Genomic DNA, 24,879 nt, shown 5'->3' with positions numbered 1-24,879 from the left:
GTAGCCATGAAAATTGTGTTTCTCTGCCCTGTCAAGACTTCCTTTTAAAATGATTTGGGTTTTGGCTCCCTGCTTCTAGGAAATGCCAAATGTTGTTAAGGGCTAGGATTTCAAAGCACAGACAACCAGGGCTGTTATGCTAGTTATAGGAAGGTAGGCACATTTTTAAGTCAGCAAGGCCATCGTCATATATAGGCTGGTCTAACAAGCCTTCCATTTAAAAGTTGAGGATACTTGGGTCTTAAGATATAAATAATGAAGATTAAGAGCTTGAATTCTGGAATTAGATAGATCTACATTTGAGCTGAATCTGCTACTTGTAAGTTTAAGCTACTTTTAGGCAAATGACGTAATTTTTCTCAATACTAGCTCATCGTTGCAATAGGAAACTAATAGCCTCTGCCTCATAAGAGTGTGTGGGGATTAAGTAAGATCATGCAGAAGAGAAAAGAGCTGAGAACTTTTTTCCTCTGTAAAACCACTCAGGAAGTTCTCTGCAGAGCTGGGCACAGACATTCCGATCCACTGGGATGCTAAAAGAAAAATGCACAAACACCAGGAATTCTGAACGGAATACTTGCCAACTCTGCTGAAACGACTGACAGGCAGCCATGGCCGTCCTGTGTGCTTCTCCAGCGTCCCACTCTCCTTTCCTGGGAACAAGGAAGAATCAGCTCCTTTGATCTACTGTGGTTGGGGAAGGCCACGTGACCAGTTCTGACCAATGACTCCTGAGTGTAAGTGAGGTGAGGCTGAAATATTTAATTGCTAGAATGAATTTCCCCAGAAGTTTCTTTCCCTTTGCACCTAGCATCATTCAAGAGGGTGCCTGCTCCATCGGCTGGGTCCTTGAGTGATGACAACGCAAAGCACAGGAGCCAGAAAAAACATTATGAATGGGGAGGGGGGGGAATCTTTGCTCTTTTAAGGCACTGAGATTTTAATCTGGCCACATCTGAATGATATACTATGGCCAGTGGAAAAGAAAAATTCAGCTAAAGAAATGACAGTAATAATTAAGGTTGGGGTGAAAAATAAAATCTATTCTCTAGAAAGGAGCTTTCTTTATGTAGATTAAAGAATGAAAACCTGTGAAATTCTCCACTGACCTAAGGAAGCCACAGGGTCTGTGCAGCTCTTATCCCACAGACTCACAAAGAGCTTCCTGTTCCTGTGACGGACTGCATTTACTCCCACCCTACACACTGTCAGATCATACGGGAGGCGCATCCTTCGTACGTTTCTCGGCAGAGTGATACACACACATACACAGATAACTGAGGACAGAGACCTAACCGAAACGCTAATAAAGTCAGAGGGAGACAGAAACAAGCAATGGAGAGATGGCAGGAGAGGGTCTAAATACATCCCTCCCTCTAAACCCTCAAGCTCTCTGAACCCTGAACAAGACCAGATTACCTTTAAGGGACACAGAAGCAGCCACTTCCCTACCCACGCTAGTGGAAGTTCTCATCAGTAAGCAAAAACTAAGGACTGTAAAAGAATGAGTTTTTCAGAATACTAAATTTACTAAAGTTAAAAGACTGTACTTGGTTTTCAAATGGCAGAATAGAGACTTGACCCCTTTCTCCACTAAAGAACCACACAAAAGCAACCAGACGAATGAGAAACAGAAATAGCACGTCTTTGACAAAACTAGAGAATCTGTGACCCCAAACCCCAACACACGAGTAAGAACCATCAAATGCTGTGAAGGTCAAACAAGGCTGTGGGAAAGCGATGAGAGAGGACGCTTGTTGTTACAGATGTCGGACAAAGTGGGCAAGTCCTCTTGTAAAAAGTAAACGCTTCTTTCTAAGGCGGGCAAGACCAGCAAGCCATTGTTTCTAATAGTGGGAACTGGCTCAGGGATTGGTGACTGAGGCTTCCTCAGACCCAGTCCAGCATGAAGAATCACACACACAAGTCAAACCTACAGGAAGCAGTCTGTCAAGGGGGTAGGGTGAAAAGAGGGAGATTGCCTGGGGCATTACAACTGCCATTTCCAGATGTCTGAGGGCAAGAAAGGCTGGTAGAATATTCAAGAAAACCCCCTGCTAGGCTAGCCCCTTCCCGAAAGAATTTTCTACAGATTGCTAGACTGGAAGGAATCACCCCATTCAAGGATGGAGGACAATTTTATAAAACGATCTAGCACGTACTGAGCTGTGCATTTCAAAACCGGTCGATGGTAAACTCCGTGACGCACATTCTAATCACGGTTTTAGAAAAGGAACCAGCACAAGACTCCTAGCAAAAATCAAACAGAACAAGCAACCCCACAGGAGAAACCACCTGCCAAGGACATTCAGCCAAAATGCTGCCATCAGCAAATAAACCATATTCCCATGAAATAAAAGACAAAGCAACAATGCAACCTCCTCTGTGAAACAATGTGTAAAGCAGAGATATACTTAGAAAAGATATGAGACACCAAAAAGGAGATAAAACATTTAAGGACAGAGCTAGGGAAGTAGAGAAAAATAAATCTTTTTCCATTACAGGAACCAAAAACACATGGAAAAGAAAGGACACTGCTGAAAAACCTGGAAGGGATGCATAGAACAGAAGTCAGGGCGACTTCAATTTACAGATTAAAGTGGCTCACTCTGTTCCAGGAAAAACTGACTTAATTCAATTAACAAGATATGTCCTGGTAAACTTATTAAACTTTAAAAAGAGAGAGTGAAGAAAGGCACTGAGGCGCAACACAGGCAGGCTTCAGACTGCTCTGCTGCAGAGCCCACACTAGAAGATAGCAAAGCACGCCTAGAAAGGCCTCGAGGAAAGAAAGGCTAACCCAATTTTATACACAGCAAGACTGCCATTTAAATATAAAGACAATAAACATCTCTCAATGTTCAAGAGGAAAAACAAATCTCTACAGAATAACCGCATTTATGCACACTGATGTAAAAACTAGCAATCAGCAGCACATTTAAAAATAATACTCTATAACCAAGGCATCTGTTTTTACTCACACTTCTGACACCAAACGTGTGTGGGTTTTTCCCTCATACCGACTAATTCTCCAGCTCTACGGAGACCAGCTGGATGTCCAAAACAACTGGGTTCTGACACAAACTGCCCTGGAGTCAGGGCAGATCCCCAGGTTAAGGGTTCAGTCCCATAGGACTGGCCCCCACTTTGGGCACCGGTCACAAGTCCCAGGCCTCCTGTACTTTTCTGGCTGACAGACTGCAAGTCAGGAGTTCCCATGACCCCCTTTTCAGGTTTGATAACTTGCCAAAACAGCTGGCAAACTCAAGAGCACATTTTTGCTTAATAATATTGCTGGTTTATTATGAAGGATACAAGGTGTCCCAGGTGGCACCAATGGTAAAGAACTCGCCTGCCAATGCGGGAGGTGTAAGGGGTGCCAGCTTGATCCCCGGGTCAGGAAGGTCCCTGGAGCAAGACACGGAGACCCACTCCAGTATTCCTGCTTAGAGAATCCCATGGTCAGAGGAATCTGGTGGGCTATCATCCGGGTGGCACAGAGCTGGACACCACTGAAGTGACAGCGTGTAAGGACGTGAGGGAAACAACTCAGGGACAGGCAAGTGGACAAGATGCACAAGGCAAGGGGTGGGGAAAGAGGCATGGAGCCTCTATGCCCTCTCTGAGCACCCGACACCTCAACCAGAAAGCTCTTTGAACTTTCTATAGAGGCTTCATTACATAGGTATGACGACTTAAGGCACTGGCACTGGTGAGTGAGCTCAGACTCCAGCCGCTTGCCTCTCCACAGAGGTTGGCGGGGGTGGTGGGGCTAAAATGTCCAACCTTCTAATTGTGCCTTGGTCTTTCTGGTGACGAGTCCCATCCTGAAGCTCTCTAGGGGTCCTAAGTCACCAGTCATTTCATTAGCCGATAAAAGACACTCACCTGAGATCCTGTGAGTCAGAACCTGGAAACAAAGACCGAAGAATCTATTTCCCAGTACACCAAGTATGATTCATTCCAGGGCTGCTGGAGTGGGTCAACAATAGGAAATTATTAATATATTCCTGCTGCTACTGCTGCTGCTAAGTCGCTTCAATCGTGTCCGACTCTGTGCAACCCCACAGATGGCAGCCCACCGGGCTCCCCCATCCCTGGGGAAGAACACTGGAGTGGGTTGCCATTTCCTTCTCCAATGCATGAAAGTGAAAAGTGAAAGTAAAGATGCTCAGTTGTGTCCGACTCTTAGTGACCCATGGACTGCAGCCCACCAGGCTCCCCCATCCATGGGACTTTCCAGGCAAAGGTACTAGAGTGGGGTGCCACTGCCTTCTCCAATATATTCCTAAATAGATCAAAAGTGAAAAATGACTGCCTCTTTATAAAAACTAACAATAAACAAAAACTCTTAGTGAAAAAGGATGGATGGTAAGTTTTTAAAAATAAAAAAAAAAAAGAAAAGATTATTTCATCCCAAGGCAACAAGGAACAAGGCAAGAATATCCACTATTACTAACTGGCATTATGTGATATTGTCTTGGAGGTACTATTGGCCAATATAATTAGTTCAAAGGGTTAAGGGTAAAATCAGAGGAATAAACATGAGGAAAAGAAGTCAAATGATAATTATTTACAAGTGCTATTACTTATTTACCTAAAAAAAAAAAAAAAAACCCCAAGTTTTATATCTTGACTGTGGTGAGCATTACGAAACTATACACATTCATCAAAATTCACTGGGTGTAAACTTAAAATTGGTGAGTTTTATTATATGTAAATTATATCTCAATAAACCCAAACGAATCACTTGAAACACCATTAAGAGCAATAAAATATTCAGTAAGGAGTCTGAATACACAGTTAATATGCAGAAATCAAAAGTCTTTATCTAAATAAACACACATATTAGTCCCTTTTTATACATATGCTCCCCCGCAAGAAAAGCCAAGGGCTACATGAAGTTTAAAATACTACCGAGAGACAAAAAAAACCATAACATCATAAAGATGCCAACAGTTAATGTATGATTTAATATGATCCCAGCAGGATTACAAAAGGCTCATTTTAAAAATTAAACAGATTCTAAAGTTCATACAGAAAATTAAACAAGCAAAAAAAGCCAAGATAGTTCCAAAGTGCCTACCTAGAAAACTCAAGACACTAAAACAGTATAGCTCTGGGACAAAATGGATGGCTAGCTAGCTAGCTAGATCAGAGAGATGAGAGGGTTCAAAAAGATACTCCAATACTAGAATTCGGTAGTGTGTACGTAAATATATACAAGTGGCTTTCAAATCAGTAGAAGACAGAAGATGCAATAAATAACGCTGTCACATCTGAAATAATGCTGCAGCCTCCACAAAACACATTTAAGATAAAACCATAAAACAGTAGGGAAAAGCTAGGGTAGACTGAAGCCAGAAGGAACAATAAAAAAGCTGGTTGGCAACCCTCTGTCATCCCCAGCACTAGCCCACCAACTCAGAGTCTGGGCGCTGCTGCAGCAGCAGCCACAACTAAACCGACCGCCTCTGAGCAGACACGACTGAGCGACTGGACTGAACTGGACTGGTACAAGCTGTCAGCCCAACGCTGCGGTGAGTCTGCGCCCTACCTTTTGGGAAGGCACAGCTGCCAATCATCTCTAACTTTTATGGCATTACCAGATGGTCCACCTCACACGGCTGCTGTAGAGATGAGATGAGATCTCATCATGGCTGATGAGATGAGATACGGCACCCAGCACATGCCTATTCAAGAGGAACAGAAGGTCTTATTGCTACCTTTCAAATTGCGACCAACATCCCCCAAGGCAAGGATAGCTGCGAAGTTTCATCACTTAAAAACATTTCTGTGTGTCTCTTCTTTGGTCTTCCATCACACCACGCAGCACAGGTAAGGCAGACACTACCTCCATCCTGCACCGGAGAAATGAAGGATCAGAGAGACGAGAGGACTCCAGCCCTGGCTCCGGGGGCTCATGGTCTTGAATGTGGGCGTATTCCTCCCCTGTTCTCATTTCCTAACTCATGTTCTGTTCACTGTCTTCTGGATTCCTGAAGATGCTCACCAAACACCCTCACGGCCTGAATGAGCGAGCAACAGATCCGGAACTTGAGTCAGATGTTCTGATGCCTGCCATCTGTCACCTTGTCATCATACCAAAATGGTCACCACACCCAACTTCACAAATCTGAAGTAACTGAGAAAGCCTACTTGGATGAATAAAACACCTAAGCTACAAATTTAATCTGGAGAAGGAAATGGCAACCCACTCCAGTATTCTTGCCTGGAGAATCCCATGGACGGAGGAGCCTGGTGGGCTACAGTCCATGGGGTCGCAAAGAGTCGGACACGACTGAGCGACTTCACTTACTTACTTACTTACAAAATTTAGTAGTTTAAATCAGACTTTGGGGTGGGGCGGGGGGGGGGGGGGGAGATGAAGGACGGTACTATCTGAACAGCAGTATCAGAAGGCCTGTTTCCAGAACAACCAAAAGTCATCTATGATTAGTATGTTGAGAGCTATTAGAAAGTACTTCTCAAATGCTCAGATATAGTTGGTCAAATCTAAGAAAATGTTTGAATATATCAAAATAAGTGTTTTCATCAGCGCCTGCATTTAACAGATGAGGCAACTAGGGCTGAGCCTGGGGAAGTAACCCGCCCCAGATCACAGATCCAGCGAGGCGGCAGGACTAAGCCTGGCATCCAAACAGGCAGACTCCAGGAGGCTGTTCTTAACCACTCTGCTGTGTCCTCTCTCCTGTTAAACGAGGATTATAACTGGGTGGCAGCATTAAGGCTCATTTTTACTTTCTTCTTTAGATCCTTTGAGGATAAAATTATGACAGTAATAAAGCAGTTTCCATTTTGTAAAAAGACAACCGCTTTTTTCCTAAATGGTTTAAGGGGTTCCCCGATAATCTTGCTTATATTATTTAAATGCTGTGTCAGTCCTTCCCTTCAAAGATCACTCTAAAGATAGGGCTTCCGTACTCCAAACACAGGAAATATGAAATAGTGATGTTCAGATTAGGAAGATATCGTCAGTCTTACATAACTGCCGCCAAGAAGGCTGTTGAAAGGCTAGCTGCGTGCAGGCCAAGGACAACTCTTCACAGTGAGGATGGAGGGAAATGATGCTGATAAAGAGCTTAGGACTGGGCCTCCTTATTGTTAATTACCCTCATCCCAACTGCCGTCACAACAGCCACTACCACATGCCTTCCCTCGGCCCATTTTCACGTCTGCCACACGAGGCCACCTTACCACCAACACCCACACTTTCTGTACTGCCCCACAATCCTTCCCCCAGTAGCTGTTACCACACAGATGGGGGCAGCTTAGAACCAAGGGGCTTCTTAGAACCCCAAATCCTTATATCCAATTCAGATTGGCTGTTTTCACCTTGTTTTTCTTCACGTAGTCTCAGACATTAAAACAACCACAACAACTACATAACCTACATTTTCCAAAGCTCAGAAGAACTCTGAATTTACTCAGATTTGGGGGTCCTTCACCCACTTCATGGGTGATGAAGGAACACACGCTTTTCACAGAAAGCCCAGGATAGGAAGTGAAATACCTCATTACAGATTAAGTTTCTACAAAAACACTCTCTGGCGGCCACAACCCAAATGCCAGCTCCTGACAACCGCAAAAGAAGAAAGAGTTTTTTGTTGTGGCTTCTGAAACACAAAACAGAAACACTGTAGGTGCAGTTATCAGAAGCTACACACTAGAAATGTCTCGTTTCAAACAAACTGCAGCTCACCTGAAAAGATAAACTGTGTGAGTTTGTTTTTAAACTGCTAGGAGGCCACCGAATTTAAATAGACAAAGGAGTCCAGCCAAGAGGGAAAGAATGCAAACTGGGGTGAAATCACAAGGCCTTGTACCATCTCTGTTTGAAAAAGTGGATTCAATTGTCTGATACCCAAGTAATCTTACATTTCAAACAAATAAACCACCTGAGCACCTGATTCACCACAAAAGAGCGAACTGATCTTTTCAGACCAGGATTCTCAAGCGATACTCCTCCACGTCTTCTTCTACCAGCCTCAGGCCTCCTGGCTTTCTGTTGCCTCGGTTCCCACTCCTACTGACCCGATTGCTCTGTTCTGGTCAAGTGAACACAAAGACCCCTGGCTGCGGTCTCTGGAGAGCTAGGCCCCAGGGGAGGCGTAAATGGAGAAAGCTGGCCCTCAGGAGCCTCAGGGGTGTAATATCTGCGTCAACCACCCTGCCCTCTCTACTCTTCTGCTCAGGCTGCCAGACAAAACGTCACGGCCTGGGCAGTCCAAGACCCAGGCGCTGGCCAATCTGGTTTCTGGCGAGAGATCTCTCAAGTCTCCTCTTGTAAGGACACTAATCCTCTTAGACCAGGGCCCCACCCATATGACTTCAATTAACCTCAATAGAGGGAAAACCAGCCACAGAGGCATGTCTAGAGAGGGAAGGTTAAGAAAAGTGGGGATCTGTCATGTGGGAGGGGAAACAACATATGAGGCAGCAGGAACAGTGATGAGGGGAGACCTGGAGGCATGAAATGGCAAAGGGGGAAGAGAGATGAGGCTGGAATGGCTGCCAGGACCAGGAAGTGACCCATCTGCTCACCATTTCTGGCATTCTTCCACTTCTGGCCTTAATCCAGCCCCCTCCCCCCAACATGCTGAATTACATACACACCTCCACCCTTTCAGGTCTAGAGGTTTAGGTGAACCCATTAGCATTATGATAGACTGGGCACATATGCAGAGAAAGGAAGCCCAGCATGGAGGAAGATTTGCAGAAAGGCAGCTAGATCAACTGCAACTGTTTAAGATAAAGTGCTTTCAAGTCTTCAAGGGTCAGAACTGTTCTCCACACAGTACCCAAGGTTGTTTTATTAAACAAAGGCCAATTACTGTCCCTTCACTTAAAATCCTCCAATGGCTTCTTACCTCACTCAGAATCAAAGCCAAGGTCCTTAACCAGGAACGCTTCAGCCTCAGGAATTTTACACTTGATGCTCTGTCTGGAAGGTTCTTCCTGGGTAACTGCATGTCTCCCTTCCTCACTGACTTCAGGCTCTCATCACAAGGCTCTCTCACCCAGCCCCCCATCTAAAATTTTAACACTCACCCCGGACACTTCGCATACCACTCTCCTGCTTCATTTTTTTCCTCTCAAGCACTAATCACGAAGATTCTTTATACTCTGTTTGTCACTGTCTCCTCCACCAGAATGCACTGCATGCCACACGAGGGCAAGGATCTCGTATCTCTTTTGTCCAATGCTGTATCATCAGCATCTTCCACAGCACATGGCACACAGTACAGACGGTGCTTGGGATCAGCGTGCTGAATGAATGAGAAAGGACAGGATCCTCACGCACTCCAGTCCTCTGGCACTCTGGAACCAGGCAGAGCAATAAATGTAGAGTTATCTAACGAGTGAGGTAATACAGAGCTGAAGACGGCTCTGCAGAAAAAAAGATCCCCAAGGACACGTAACAAACGTCCTGATTGTAAGGGGTGAACACCTACAGAGGGATCAAAAACCAATCCAAGAAATGACTTCAGTCAAGCAAGAAGTCACTACTGAAAATTTCTCCACAAAATGACAAGGTCTCCCCTTTTCTGAGTGTTTAGGATGTGTCAGGCCAAGTACCTTATACACATGATCTCATTCAGTCCTTATAACCCTAATAAGGTGGGTATTCTCATTAGCTGCATTTGACAGAGGAAGCACAGACCTCAGAGATGTGAAACAGTTTAACTAAGAAACGCAGCCGAGCTGGGCTTGAGAACCAGGTGTGACCAGTTCCAAAGTCCATGCTTGACCCGCCTGGCTCGCAAGCCCTTTGAAACTCAGAAAGTGAGTCAAGGGGCTGCTCTTCCTGGAGGGAGAGGCCTGGGCTGGACCTGGAAGTGAGGTACCTCTGCAGGGGGGAGGGGAACAAAGCCCAGTGAAGGAGAGGGTTTGGCAAGCTGAGAGGCCCAGTGCGAGCGAAGACACACTGCGGCGTCAGAACTAACAGCAGAAGCGACAAAAGCTATCTGACCACTTACAACCTGCCAGGTACTATTCTAAGGGTTTTTTTTTAACATACTGAATGCCCTCAGTGATTCAAAGTAGTATCATTGTCCTCATCTTACAGTCAAGGAAACTGAGTCACAGAGAGGTTAACACTAGTTCACAAGCAGCAAAACAGAGATTTGGATCCAGGCAGCCTGGCTCCAGGTTCATACTGTACAGATTAGGCAGTAGCGAAAAAAAAAGGGGGGGAAAGGCCATCAAAGCACATGCGCCATGAATGTGCCCACGCGCACCGTCCCCACAGGCACACGGCGAAGCTCTCCCATGGCTTCGCCACGGCCCGCCCCCAGTTACTAATAACAGCTGCAATCTGTCCTCTCCCCATCTCCACCCCCTGCCTTCATCTGCCCTGATGCGCTTGTTGCCAGGCTGTTTCCCAAAGGCCTCTGATCTAATGGCAAGCGTTTCTCCCCAAAGATGCTCCCCTCAATTAGCGGTGAAATTTAAATCTGCCATGCAGACAGCACTCTGCTCATTTACCCAGGCAAACGAGCTCAATAAGGAGGAAGGTCACAGCCCTAAGTATTTGTCAAAGAGCATTTTACAGAGGCCTTCCATTTGCACAGAGGAGCCATGGACCACCTCTGACCTGCGAACAAAGCAGACAAGCTGATCTCCAGCCCCTGCTGCAGGGCTCCACGCTCACCCCCGGAGACTCTGGGGGAAGAGCCTCGCTTTCAGACTCTGCCTCACCCTTCCTCCCCTCACAAACTGCCCTCGGGGGTGAACCTTTCATTGCAGAGTCTCACTGGAAGGTGTCAACAGGAACACCTACTTATCTGCACCACAAATGGCTAAAACTGAATCTGAGCAATGCCCCATGATGGCCTGTCAAGTAAAACCCACGGGATTATCAGGATCTGTGCTAACCACAGTCTCAGCTCAGAACCACAAGGAGAGCCCCAGCAAAGAGCTACACCACCAGGTACTGGAAGAATTCAAGATTCTTCCAGCCAGGCACACTCTGCAATAGGAATGATCTAGCTGCTAAAACAATGTATGACACAGCTTTGTGTACCCACAGCCACGCCTGCCAGAACTACCCCCTACCCCTCAAAACATGGGAAACACAAAGCCATAAATAGGTAGCAGAGATCCCCTTACTGCTTTAGCTCTCAGCCTCACTGACTTATTGCCTCTTCAAGAATGGATATGTGCTTCAAGACAGCTTTTAAACCAATGTGTTCAACACACTAAAAATAACGATTAAAAATGCCCTCACCCCTCGGTATACAATCGCAGTACATGAGTGTACATACATGCACCAAATTTCACAGACAAGAGTGTTCACAGCAGCACTATTCATAACCGCCCCAACTGGCAAGTGCCCAAATATCCATGAAGAACAGAATGAATAAATCAGTAGTGGACGAGTCACATGATGGAACAATATACAGCAATGAGAATGAGTGAGTCACGCAGTCATGAGTGAGTTTACAGATCCCCCCACAGATAAATCGCAGACATAATGCTGAGTCAAAGAAGCGAGGCCACAGCGATGCATTTGGGATGAGGCCATCAGTGAAGTATAAAAGCAGGCAGAACTGCTCTGTAACTGCCAGAAGCCAAGGCGGTGGTGACTGTGCTAAGTCTGGGAGGGAGCTGGTCACCTTCAGTACTGGGTACTGGTCATACAGCTGTACGCAGTCAGTGGTTATTCACTGAGCTGTGCTCAGCACGAGTGCCCTTTCCTGAATGGACACTATACTGTGCTGTTCCTTGCTGTTCAGCTGCTAAGCTGTACCCAACTCTTCGCAACCCCGTGGACTGCGGCATGCCAGGCTTCCCTGTCCTTCACTATCTCCTTGAGTTTGCTCAAGCTCCTGTCCATTGAGGCAGTGATATATAATTTAATGGAAAGTTTTTGAAAAACTGCTTACGGGGAATTCCTTGGTGGTTCAGTGATTAGGACTCTGTGCTGCTACTGCAGAGGGCATGGGTTCAATCCCTGGTTTGGGAAGTAAGATCCCGCAAGTCTACGTGGCTAGTAAATAAATAAACAAACAACTAAATAAAAACACGATTCTGCCACCTCCTCCTTTCCCATTAAAAAAAATTTACAAATTAAAAACAAAAAATTAAACAACCACAACTGCATATAGCCGCTGTCCAACCTCATCCATTACTGTTTTGGGGAGGGTACTGTGGGGCCCTCCACAACCACAGGAGCTCAGTAACAGGAACCACAAAACGATGGCCAGCACGGACTGAGTACTGCACACCAGGCACTATGCTAAGAACATCACACACACAAGTTCATTTCCTTCTAAAAAATTCCCCTTCAAAGAGCTATTATTTTTATTCCCAACTTGAAGGAACAGGAATGAGGCTTAGACAGCTTAAGGTCAGCTACTGCTTGGGAAAGTCAGGACACCAGAGGTGACTCAAAAGCTCACGGACTTAACCCTTGGCTACCTGAATGGGAAAGGGGTTCACATTATAAACACAGAAACTGCACTGTGCCCCCATTTTTCTTTTTCATGACACTTTTTATTGAGTCCAGGCCAACTGTCTTGTAAAATGTATCACACTCAGATTCTGTCTGATTATTTCCTCACGTTAAGATTCAGACTAAGTGCTTTTGGCAAGGAGGCACACAATGTTAGGATGAACTGCTACTGGGGTGCCAGTCCTGATTACTTTTTGATTAAGTGGTAACCCCACACATCTCTCCATTTAAAGGTATATATTTTCCTTTACAATTAGTAATGCATTGGTTGGTATTTTGAGACCATGCAAACATCAAGTTCCCTCTGTACTTTTTCTCAGTGATTAATCATTGAGGCATAATTTATATATAATAAACTGTACACATTAAAAGTGTACAGCTTAAGGGACTTCCCTGGTGGTACAGTGGCTAAGAGTCTGCCTTCTGATGCAGGGGACACGGGTTCGATCCCTGGTTGGGGAACTAATACTCCACGTGTGGTAGGGCAACTAGATCCGCACTACAACTAGAGAGCCCGTGTGCTGCAGGAAGCGCCACAGCCAGGACCCGACGCAGCCAAAGGCACACGGTCTCGTGATCCTGGAATTCATACACGCGAGTAAAATCGGCATCACAGACCATCACCCCAGAAGGTCTCCCATGGCCCTTTGCAATCAATCGTTCTTGTCACCCCCAGCTCCCAGGCAACCGCTGATCCGCCTCCTGTCACTACAGATTAGTGTGCACTTTCCAGAGCCATATAGAAATGGAACCATAATTTGCAATCTTTTTGTCTGGCTTCCATCCCTCTCAGCATCTAATGATCCTGAGGCCTGACAGTGTAGCCGGTGTAGCAGTAACTCATCCCTTTCGGCCTCCGAGTAGCACTCCAAGGGGCGGTGGTTTGCTCATTCACCTGAACAGCAGAGGTGAGGGTTCTGACTGCTCCCTATCGTCACCTGGTCCTGTCAGTTGTGTTACTCTCCAGTGACTTTAAAATCCAATCATGTTCCTTGCTTGAATTAATTATTCATTCGTGTAATTATGCCTATCTCCTCCACCCCTAGATATCATGAGGCCAACTTTAGTTCAACACAGTGCCTAGCATTAATGAATATAGTAATGGATTAATCCAATAAATATCTGCTGACTGAAGGGAATCTGCCATCCTCCACCACCACAAGATGGTAAGCTAAATATTTTTAAACCTATTAATGAATTATCAGGACATTTCTGTCTTTCTACAACCACTTGGGACTCTATCTGGATTTTTCCACTCCATCAGAAATGAAATGTCAAGCTTGACTATCAAGGAGTGCCCCTGGAAGTCAGATAGCAAAAAAACCTCTTGTATTACACAGCCTGCTATGTACAGGAACTGAAACCCCAACACAGGGTAGTGTGGTTCAATGCCAGACCCTCCCACAAAGAGCTTGTGAAAATAAATGTGAATTTCAGGGGCAATGCTGTGCCCAGGCAGTGCTACCTTGAAAGGCAGAGTGCTGGAGCTCTTACCAGATTTGGAGGTAGGACTCCTCCCAGAGAGCAGGGGAAGAGAATACAAATGCTGCCGCCTTCTCTCCAGCCAAGCTAACCCTGCACTTTATTGACACTGAGGTCCTCCCTGCAATGATAAAAGACCATGCTGACCCCTGACTGCATCTCCCAAGAGTCATCTTCCCTCATGTGGGTTCTTACAGCAAGAGATCACGGATGCCAAGTGCCCAGTACAGCACCTGGATCACGGCAAGCACTTAACGAATAAATGTGTCAGGGATAGAAGACGGGGAGAGTTAACATGATGGCAGGCCATCTTTGGCATTATTATTCTACACAGCTGCAGGCCTCCTTGACTACATGGAGTTTCTCACTCCATACAGACGAACAGAAATTAACCATACCAGGGCCTACCAGTTATTTACACGGTACAGTCTGAATACATTATAATTTAAGATGCAAAAGAGGGAGGGGCCTTGTGTCCAAATGAAGCTGCTTCTCCCTCGGAACAATTCTTCTCAGCTGCCTGTGGCACCCGCTGCAGGCGCTGTGGACTGCTCACCTCTCAGTAAGCAAAGCGATGAGGAAAAGGACTGCTGGATGCCAAGGAATTCTGCCACTGCGACCCTGTCCCCTCCTCCCACTGACCAAAGAAAAAGATTAGAAGTCACAGAGAGAGCAAGAAGATTTGACCTTACACACCATTCAAAGAACTCATTCCTAGAGAATGCTATTTTTAGTGAAATGGCCCACACATGAGGCTGAGGGCCTGGGGAGCCCGTGCCGCAGAGCACGGACGAGCAGGCACGGGGCTCTCAGTCTGCAGTGCATTAGCCCTTCCGGGACGGGGAGGGGTGACCCCTGGAAGCTCCCTTGGGGAGCGAGCATCTGTCACGGGGCTGTTTCCCCCAACTTGGGGAAGGGAGCCTTGACTCAAAACTGGCCCAGAGACTCGGGATTTAAAGCCTCAATTTTGTGAGGTGTAAAGACAGCATCCTTATCCTCAGAAAGTAGTCTCAGGATGGTGAACAGGCTCTCTAAGTGAGTCCTCACCCCAACTCCAGGGAGATAAACTGTCCAGAAGTGAATATTCCCACTCCCTGCCCAGCACAGAGACCTGAGGTCAGCTGGGCCGAGGCGCCCTTGCACTGAGAAGTCACACTGCTGTGGAAGGGAAGCAGGGACCCCACAGCCCCGACCAATTTCTCACATGGGTGAAAACTGGAAGAAAAAGTTCCCTACCAAAAAAAAAAAGGGCCAGAAACATAAAGTCAGTCCGACCCGCAGCCAGCGCCTCCACCCACTTCTGGGCGGACCCCAGAAAGGCTGCAGGAGGAGGTGCCTTTCCCAGCCCTCTATGCGACCAGAGCTGGGAGACGACCAGAGCTGGGAGACGGAGAGCCTAACATCCCACGAGCACGGGGAGCGCAAGGGCTGGCCCTGGGCTGGGCTGGGCTAAAGGTATCTGCAGGTTGATCTGAACGCTTTTCTACCCGCTGGCCCTTTCCTGAACACGTTCCAATTTTAGAAAATATGGAACAAGGATAAATGAACTGGTCAGAAAGCTCAGGAAAAAAAACAGGTGCAAACCAGAGCCAATCTCCACCCACAACGTGACAAGCTGACCTAAGGATACGGAGGAGGCGCTCCAACAGAACCCTGGGAAGGCGGGGCAGCGCACCTGGAGGCGAGAAGGCAGCGGCCCTTTCTTCCTGGTTCGCATCCAGCAAGAGCAGGCAAATTTCTCACACAGTGTGGGATCGCGGTCCAGCAGTCCCAGGAAGACGGGACTGGCTGCAAAGCTCCTCTCCCCATATTCCCAGGGACCCCCGTGTGCCCAACTCTTGCCACCCTCTCTCAGGTCAAAGGTTAAAACACAGTCAGCTTGGAGATTAAATCTTAAAAGACGATGCACAAGAAACACAGTGTTAAAACAAAAAACAAGCTGTCGAACAGCAATGTGACCTCATGTTTTTAAACATTTTTGGGGACAGTATTAGCAGAAAATATAATCCAACTATTAATGCAGATTACTTCTGGAGAGCTGGGATTATAAGGGACTTTCTGTTACATACCTACACAGTATCTGTTTATAATAATTAATTTTTTTATAGTGAGCAAGTGTATTGCTCTCATACATTTTTTTTTTTTTTTTAATTTTGGCCGTGCTGCACAGCTTGCAGGATCTTAGTTCCCTGACCAGGGAATGAACCCAAGCCCCCTGCCTTGGACCCCCAAAAAATACTGTTAAGGTGACAGGCTGGCTGAAGTGGTCCCCACTCATAACATTCACACCAGTTCCTCCACTGCAAGGCTCTGCCTGGGTTCCCACTGTGACACTGGCTGTGAAGCAGCAAGCGAGCAGCCACAGAGACTCGGGGGTACGGACGGCCTCCCCGTGGCTGGCGGAACGCCAGCTCCCAGGCACTGCCCCTCAAAGTCACGATGCAGTGTTTTATTTGCCTGGATGAGCACAGTGCCGAGACGCAGGAGATGGACACAGAAACAGGACACGATGACGTCTGACTCTGAACCGCACGGGCCAGCCTGACAAACAAGCTTCATCTGGAATACATCTGAATCGGCTGCAAGTGACTGCCCGGACTACCATGTAGAAATGGGGTCGTGTTGTAACAATGTCTACCATGAGTAAGGCGGGGTGAGGGGGTGGTCAGGTGGCAGTGCAGACTTCCCCCAAGAAAGTGCAAGACTTACACACATGGCTGCCAGGGGGAGGGATGGAGGAAGGGATAGTAGGGAGTATGGGAAGGACATTTACACAGGGCTGAATTTAAACTGGATAACCAACAAGGACTACTGCGCAGCACAGGAAACTCTGCTCGATGGTATACGGCAGCCTGGAGGGGAGAGGACTTGTGGGAGAATGGATACGTGTGTTATGTATGGCTAAGTCCCTTTGCTGTCCGGCTGAAACTATCACAACATTGGTAATTAGCTATACTCTAATATAAAACAAAAAGTTTAAAGAGAAAGCATAAGTTCAGTATAAATCAGTCCAGGCTGGGGAAAAAACCTGATCCATAGTTTATTCATTCTCCAAAATGTAAGCGAGTCCCTGCGCCCACTTCACAGCTGCGCTCTGTCCAGGGAGGGAGGGGCTGGCACTGCTGCCCGCCACCGTGTCTGCGGCCCGGCCTTCGGCTCACGCAAGAGCCACATGACGATGAGGCGGCGGCCCGGGTGTCAGAAGCGGGCCAAGGACACTGGAGAGGCACAGACAGCGCACCGCAGAAGGGGGCAGTCCACAGGACAATTGTCTAGACTCTTCACGAAGAGTCAGCATTAAAAGAAGGAAGGCAGTGAGAACCATTCTCAACCGGAAGGGACTAAGGAGGCAATCGCTAATTGCACTGTGAATACTGATAGGATTCTAGCACAAAAAATTCAGCTAAGAGGCAGTTTTAAGTCAACTGAGTACATCTGAGTCAACACAGACAGCATAAGAAATGCTCTTGAATTAATGCTAATATTCTTAAAGAAGTCTGAGCGCCAAAGAATTGATGCTTTTGAACTGTGGTGTTGGAGGAGACTCTTGAGTCCCTTGGATTGCAAGGAGATCAAACCAGTCAATCCTAAAGAAAATCAATCCTGAATATTCATTGGAAGGACTAACGCTGAAGCTCCAATACTTTGGCCACCTGACACGAAGAGCTCATTCATTGGAAAAGACCCTGATGCCGGGAAAGACTGAAGGCAGGAAGAGAAGGGGGCAACAGAGGATGTGATGGTTGGATGGCATCACCGACTCAATGGATATGAGTTTGAGCAAGCTCTGGGAGTTGGTGACGGACAGGGAAGCCTGGCGCGCTGCAGTCCATGGGGTCACAGAGTCAGACACAACTGACTGAACAATTCTTAAAATTGATAATGTTACTGCAGTTATGGGGGGAAAAGTTCTTAAGCTTAGGGATATATACTGAGATTTTCGGGGAGTAAAGTGACATGGTATCTGCACCTCACTTTCAAATGGCTTAACAACAATACAAATTGCGGGGAGAAAAGGTTAAAGGGGCAAAATGGTAACCACTGGTGAATATTGGGAGATTACTGTACTATTCTTTCCGTGGATTTTACCATTTTCAAATTTAAAAGTTAGGGAGGAAAGAGAAGAGTCATAACTCGGTAAAGCTGACCAGCAACCGGAAGACCAAACACACTCCGGGTGAAGCTGAGCATGACGAGCAGCCCACACGGAGCACTTCCTCGGGCCAGGTGCCACATGCGCTGCCCGACGCACAAGGCCCCTGAGCCCCAGCAGCCAGGGGGCCAGTCCCGCCATCACCTTCAGTTCACAGATGAGCGGGTGGCAGAGCGGAGATCTGAACGAGGTCTAACTGCAGATCTGAAGCGATGTATCACTCTTCCCAAATGCCTCTCCCAGCAGGAGAAAATGCTACAGGGGCTGGACAACAGAGGAACGGCTGAATTATCGGTGATACAGCCATGTAACGGAACACTGTATAGCAATTAAAAGTCGTATTTCACAGGGTGTTTAACGACAGGGGAACATGCTCACAAAACAATGTCTGGTTTAAACAACAATGGATCTCAAAAAATGGTCCTTTGATACAACTCTTAGTTACTGAGTCCTTTTTTCTGCAGGGACACAGGAGGAAGCTGGTAACCTCAGGGCCCTTCAGCGTCATCTGGGTTATGCTGCACAGTTCTGGAGAACCATACTACCACATAATCCGAGTGATGTCAAATCAAACACCTATCACGTGCACAGGGGACCCCATGCTAGCTCAGCTGCCAACGAGTCCGCCTGCAGTGCAGGAGACCCCGGTTCGATCCCTGGGTCGGGAAGATCCCCTGGAGAAGGGAGAGGCCACCCACTCCAGTGTTCTTGGGCTTCCCTGGTAGCTGAGACGGTAAAGGATCCGCCTGCGATGTGGGAGACCTGGGTTTGATCCCTGGGTTGAGACGATCCCCTGGAGAGGGGCACGGCAACCCACTCCAACATTCTTGCCTGGAGAATCGCCATGGACAGAGGAGTCTGGAGAGCTCCAGTCCAAGGGTCACAGAGAGTCAGAGACGACTGAGTGACTAAGCGCACACACCGGCAGGGAGATGACTATAAGGTGACCCATCAGAGCACCCACAGTGGTTCCCATTAAGTGGAAGATCAACGAATCTTTAAATTCTTTTTCACAGTTTCTGCCTTCTGTTGAATTTTTACAACAAACACGCTTAGATTTTAGGAAGCCGAAAACAAGTTCTTTTAGGAAACTGAGTACTCAAAGGACATCTGCTTCCAGCGCACATTAAGCTCACAGATACCACATCTAAGATTTTTCTTGAAATTCTATAAAAAATAGAAATTAATGCCAATGAAGGGAAGCATGTGACTACAATTTGTGACTAGAATTTAAGGGGAGAAGGTAAGAAATAAGAAAACAATGGAATTACGGTATTCTAGGTTGAAAACCAATCACTCCACCGACAACTAGCGGACATTGTGTGCCGGGCTCTCAGAGTCCAGAGGACAGAGAATCCTGTTCTCAGGACTGAAACGTGCTGAGCAAAGCTGCCAGGGAGGTTACACTCCAGGGGCTCCTGGGGGTGGAAGAGTCTTGAAGAATGAGGACAAGTTCCAGAGGCAAGGAGGGATGTGGGACACAATTCAAACCACACAGAGGACATACGCAGGGCAGAGAAATGCAAAGAAATTCTGCCCTGGTCACACCCTTCTAATACACTGTGTATTCTTGTAAAACAATTTTAAAATTAATGCCTGCAGTCGTATAAAGCAAAGAAGGGGGAGGGAGGGAGCGAAAGAGGAAAGGACTGAGAGAAGAAGGCAGGCAGACAACCACGGCAGGACTGTGTGCAGGAGGGAGGAGTTGGCATCTGGGAGGCAATGAGGAAGCAAGAGGTTTGCAAGAGAGGGACTGTCACAGGACTGGGATGGACCGAGGAGGAGGGTGATGGTGGAGCAGGAGAAACGAAGTGGAGGAGACAGAGCCAAGCGATGACGGAGGGGGAGAGACATACTTGGGAACTGATGCAATGAGTCAGAGAGGACGCTCAAGTTCCAAGCTCTGGGGTGTCAGGGTGAGCAATGGGGCATCTAATGGAACTTTAAGAGAAGCAGAGGCTCAGTGGGGGCTGCAGGTGACCTGGGGGCAGGGCTGAAGAGGTCACGCCTGAAAGGACTCTTGGGTGAGAAACAGTATTGAGAAGTGCTGGATGGAAAAAAAGTCTAAGAGTCGGGAGAACCAGGATGGCAACGATAGATCGAGCCCACTGAGATGCTAAGCTAGGGGGCGCTCCCCTAGCGGATGACTTCAAGCATTTGTTGCTACCACAGGCGAGCCAGTCCAGTAGCCCAGTCCTAGGAGGCTCCCCTGAAAAGGGAAGCGCACCCTGACAGGAGAATCCTAACCAATAAACAAAGAAGGAATTAGAGCGATCGTTGTCTCAGGGAAGAAGCATCAATGGATGCTAAAACTATGTGTGTGTGTTAGTCGCTCAGTCATGTCTGACCCTTTGCGACCCCATGGACTGTAGAGGACCCCAGGCTCCTCTGTGCATGGGATTCTCCAGGCAAGAATATTGGAGTGGGTTGCCATGCCCTCCTCCAGGGGATCTTCCCGACTCAGGGATTGAACCCGGGTCTCCTGCATTGGCAGGAGGATTCTTTACTGTCTGAGCCACCAAGAAAGGTGAAAACAGTAGGAGAAAACAGGTATTTACACAGTCTCAAAGCATCTCCCTACAAAGTACTTATTTAGGTAACCGGAGAAAGAGTAGCTTTACAGTAAAGAAGCCCAGCAGACACCACCACCTTAATCAAGGGATCAACGAGAAGATCTCCAGTGACGGGACACACTGACAACACACGCCACTTGGTATGATGCTCCGAGGACACAGCCTCGCTTCCCTGACGTTTCTTCCAAAAGGGCAACCATGAGCCTAATCGTAAGGAAACATTAAAAAAAAACCCAAGTTGAGGAAGCTCCAAATGACTAATCTGTGTTTTTTAAAATCATCGAGACCATGAAAAACAGACCAACTGAACTGTTCTAGATTTAAGGAGACTGAAGAGACCCCATGACTGAATGCACCGTGTGGCCTGAGATCAGCTTCTGTACCAAAAAAGGCTCTGCCTTTTGCTATTACAGGATGTCGATGTGGCAACTAATGAAATGAATAGGTTAGTACTGGGTATCAATGTCATAATTTTGATAACTGCATGGTGGTTACATAAAGAGAATGCTTTTAGCGAACATCCACTGAAGTGTTTAGAAGTAAAGGTGTATCATGTCTGTGGCTTTCAACCATTTCAGAAAAAAGACACACAGACAATGCAGGGCAGGGACCCATGAGACAGGCAATGTGGTAACATGTTACCGTTTAAGGAACCTGGAATTGCAACTTTTAAATTTCTTATGGCTTACATTTTGGTAACTTTCTTATAAATCTGAAATTACTTCAAAATAAAGTTAGGGAACAACCCCTCTAAATGATACAAACTATCTCTGTCAAGTGTTGGGTCAACAAGGAGAGGCTTGAATTACCCACACTTGCTTCCTGCACACTTCCTCCCTGCCCAAGGCAGAGGTGCAGGAAGAAGCTGATATAAAACCAAGGTCAAGAGAGTGGACCCTGACAAAAGGTTCTGGGTACAGGACAAAACTGCAGATCTGTCATAATTATGCAAAGTCAATCCTGGGGTGACCGAGGAAACCCTGGTAACAACTCAAAGTCTACAGAGCACGTAATTTGAAATCCAGTTCCCCTGATTTGGCACAACCTGAGTAAATATTAACACCATCACTCAGCTTAATATGCTACTGAAATTATCAGTAGGCTGTCCATACCACACAATACTTAATATCATTACAGGTAATACCAAAATTAGAAAGAACACATAGAGAGATTATAATCTCTACCTTGGTTTCAAATTAGTACAAACCTATAATATTCTTGAGCTCAACTCCAAAAGCTCGAGAATCCACATAACCATGTGCCCACTATACTTCCTCCTCAAAGCTCATCAGCTGTCACAGTATCCAGGAGAAAATCAAGGGACACAAGGAAGCTCCAGGGATTACAAAAGAAATGCTAAGGATGGGAGCTCCCTGGAGGTCCAATGGTTAGGGCTCTGTGCTTTCACTGCCGGGGACTTAATTCAATCCCTGGTCAGGGAACTAAGATCTCATAAGTCATGGAACATGGCCAAAAAGGAAAAAAAAGTGTGTGGGGGGCGGAAGGGAGAAATGACAAGGAGACACGTTACGTTAGAGGAGCTCTAAACGAACAAAATACGTTTTTTTAACACAGGTAGAATTTTATCACTTCAAGAGCAACACAGAAAATTTTAAGACAGTCAGCATTTGTGATAACACCAAGGTGTTAATGGAATTGGAAATGTAGCTGCTTGATAAGATGGTATCTAAGGATTCATTTTTTTACTGCAGGAAAAAAACTATCAATATATGAATCTCAGGCACCTGACTGATGGCCAACTACACATTTCTTCTGTTCAACCAAAATGTGTTACTATTTGTGTCCAGAACAGTGCCGAGGTCCCTGATAACTGAGCTTCTTTCCCTGCTGAGAGACCTAGAGGGACAGACAGGCCGCACGCTAGACAGGGGGCTGGGGGCGCGGGTATTCTAACCAGCTTCAGCTGCGGTCCTGACGGCACGGCTGCTCTCCTTCTGTGCGCCCAAAGGCCTCATAACTACACGAAGACGGAGGAGCCCCAAGTCCAACAGCTGTTGGGATCACTCAGCACCTTCTCGGAAAGCATCTCACGGAAACGAGACAGGACTCCAGAATCTCCAGATGGCTTACCCTCTAGCAAGCAGCCCGCAGACAGTGGAAGCTGTAATTTCTCTGAGGTGACATTTACCTGTGGCTTCAATGTACTCGATGCATCGCTCGATGAACACGGGAATCGGCTTCTCCGGAGTCACCACAGTCGTCAAGGGCACCCCGAAATAGTTACTCTCCCAGGCTGCCTTTGCGATCGACGGCCGGGGCTTGGGCTTTGGTTTCTGTCCAGGAAAGAGGGAAAAAACACAGGAAAACAAAGTGAGTCTCAACACACACATCAGACATCAGTAAGGCTTCCAGAGGGGAACTCACAGTGGCATGGAAACTTAGAAAAAAGACTTCAAGCGGGATAAAGAGACTCACCTACTCATCTCATTCCTCCAAGTATCACATAAGATGCTGGCAAGTTGCCAAGTAGTCACACCTTGAGTGTGAAACTGCATTATCAGAACAAAGGTGTTTACAAGAAACAGGCCATGTTTATTTAACAACAATGAGAGGACTGGCCAACATCCTTTATCAGGCATGCAATGGAGTAAACAGGAAATATTCCAAACATTCCACACAGATAATAGATACTATACACTCAAAAGATAGCTAAAATCTTTCTAAAAGATTAAAAAGTGGAATTGAAAACTAGTAATTTCCTCCTTCCAGACAAGAGAGCACACGTTCTGCTGTAAATTCCCAGGAAGAACTCGCTCTCATCTATCATTCTGGGGTTAATTCCCAATGGCTTCTGCACTGGGAGAGGGTGAAACCAACTAATCAGACGTGACAAATAAGATGATCCTTCGTTCCTTCCTAGAAGTCACCTCTCTCAAGGAGTAGGAGTAGGAGAAGCAGCAACAGCTACTGGAGCGCTCACTACGTACCAAGGAAGTTCCAGGTACCGTTTCTATTCAACCTCGCGGCGTTCCACTTAACCAAGGAAAACGTCTCACAGGACCTAGCAAGTTGACAGTGCGAGGATTCAGACTCAGGAGGGTCTGTCTCCAAAGTCCACGCTCATAAACATTACTGAGATATTTCGCTCCAAAAGGATTCAAATCTTTTATTTTGAAGATTACACGAGGAAAAAAAAAAATGCTCTAGACCAATGCTGTTTTCTAAAGCTACAGAAATATACCTGAAATTTTGGCCTGTTGTTAAAGTATCTACTGAAGAGGAGGATAACCAAATAGGATCAAGGTAAAGGCACCCAGGTATATCTCTAGCAATTCAGTTTTATTAACAAATTAATGAGACCAGAAGGGCAGGTTTATTTACCAATATTTCCAACTTTTAAAAGTACTTAAGGATCTTTGGATAAAGTCCACTAAAGGGGACAGCTAACTAGCTTAAATAGGTCAGTATCAATCGTTCCCTTTCCTCATCCTGCTCATCCTCATTCCTTTTCGTATCCCCTTTACATGGGAATAAATCACTTCCTATTTAGTCTGAGATTCGCTGAGGACTTCCCCTGCAAACATGTGGCAAAAAAAAACCAAAAACAAAACAGGTGAGAATAAAATGCACTCAAAAGAACAAGGCTACTCTGGGTTGCTGGCTGATACGATCCGATATGACAGACCAAAGGCCAAGCGGTCCAACCCGCATGCATCTCGCCAACTGATCTGGAGAACTGTAATGCCATGTGAATGGATCCAAGGGTCCCAGAGAAGAACCTGCTCGCTACACAGCCCACCCATCCCTGTCGCTGCAACATGCCCATTCCCGGTGAAACCACTGCCACGGTCTCTCAGCTTGTGGGGCGTGGCTGCTGCTATCTCCCGGTACAGACTGCCTGAGGCAAACAGGCCCTGACTTCACACTTTTTATCAAAGAAGTATGGAAAAGAAAGTGACTTACAATTTATCTTCACATGACATAACTTAACCAACCTGGCCTCTCTCCAGCATCTTCTACTTACATGAAGTACAACATAACATAAAGGATTTAAGCTTCCAAATCGAACAGAATTTGGGTTTGAATCCCAAGTGACAGGTTCTATGTGGTCAAGCTGCTTAGCACCCCGGGGACAGTACCCTCCTCACAAGGTGGTCCTGACGGTGAAGTGATATGATGTACTGGAAGTGGCTCGGTGCCCAGAGGACACAGTCGCCCAAGAGTGTGAGCTG

At 46.6% G+C, this 24,879-nt stretch overlaps 1 protein-coding gene across 6 annotated transcripts in view; it reads right to left on the bottom strand.

The window, feature by feature from the left end:
• ARHGAP35 (Rho GTPase activating protein 35) overlaps nucleotides 1–24,879 on the bottom strand; it is a 115,175-nt gene that overhangs the window by 36,374 nt on the left and 53,922 nt on the right. For all 6 annotated transcript variants that reach the window (XR_008200924.1, XR_008200926.1, XR_008200923.1 and 3 more), the window contains exon 3: nucleotides 22,836–22,980. Coding sequence is in view for 1 of the 6 variants with exons in the window: in XM_052656978.1 (XP_052512938.1) it covers nucleotides 22,836–22,980 (145 nt within the window). In the remaining 5 variants the exon portion in view is untranslated. The remainder of the gene's footprint in view (nucleotides 1–22,835; nucleotides 22,981–24,879) is intronic.

The sequence above is a fragment of the Budorcas taxicolor genome, chromosome 18 (assembly GCF_023091745.1).
Source record: "Budorcas taxicolor isolate Tak-1 chromosome 18, Takin1.1, whole genome shotgun sequence".
Classification (NCBI taxonomy): Eukaryota; Metazoa; Chordata; class Mammalia; order Artiodactyla; family Bovidae; genus Budorcas; species Budorcas taxicolor.
The sequence above is the reverse complement of the archived record's forward strand: the minus strand, read 5'-3'. Positions and strand labels throughout refer to the sequence as shown.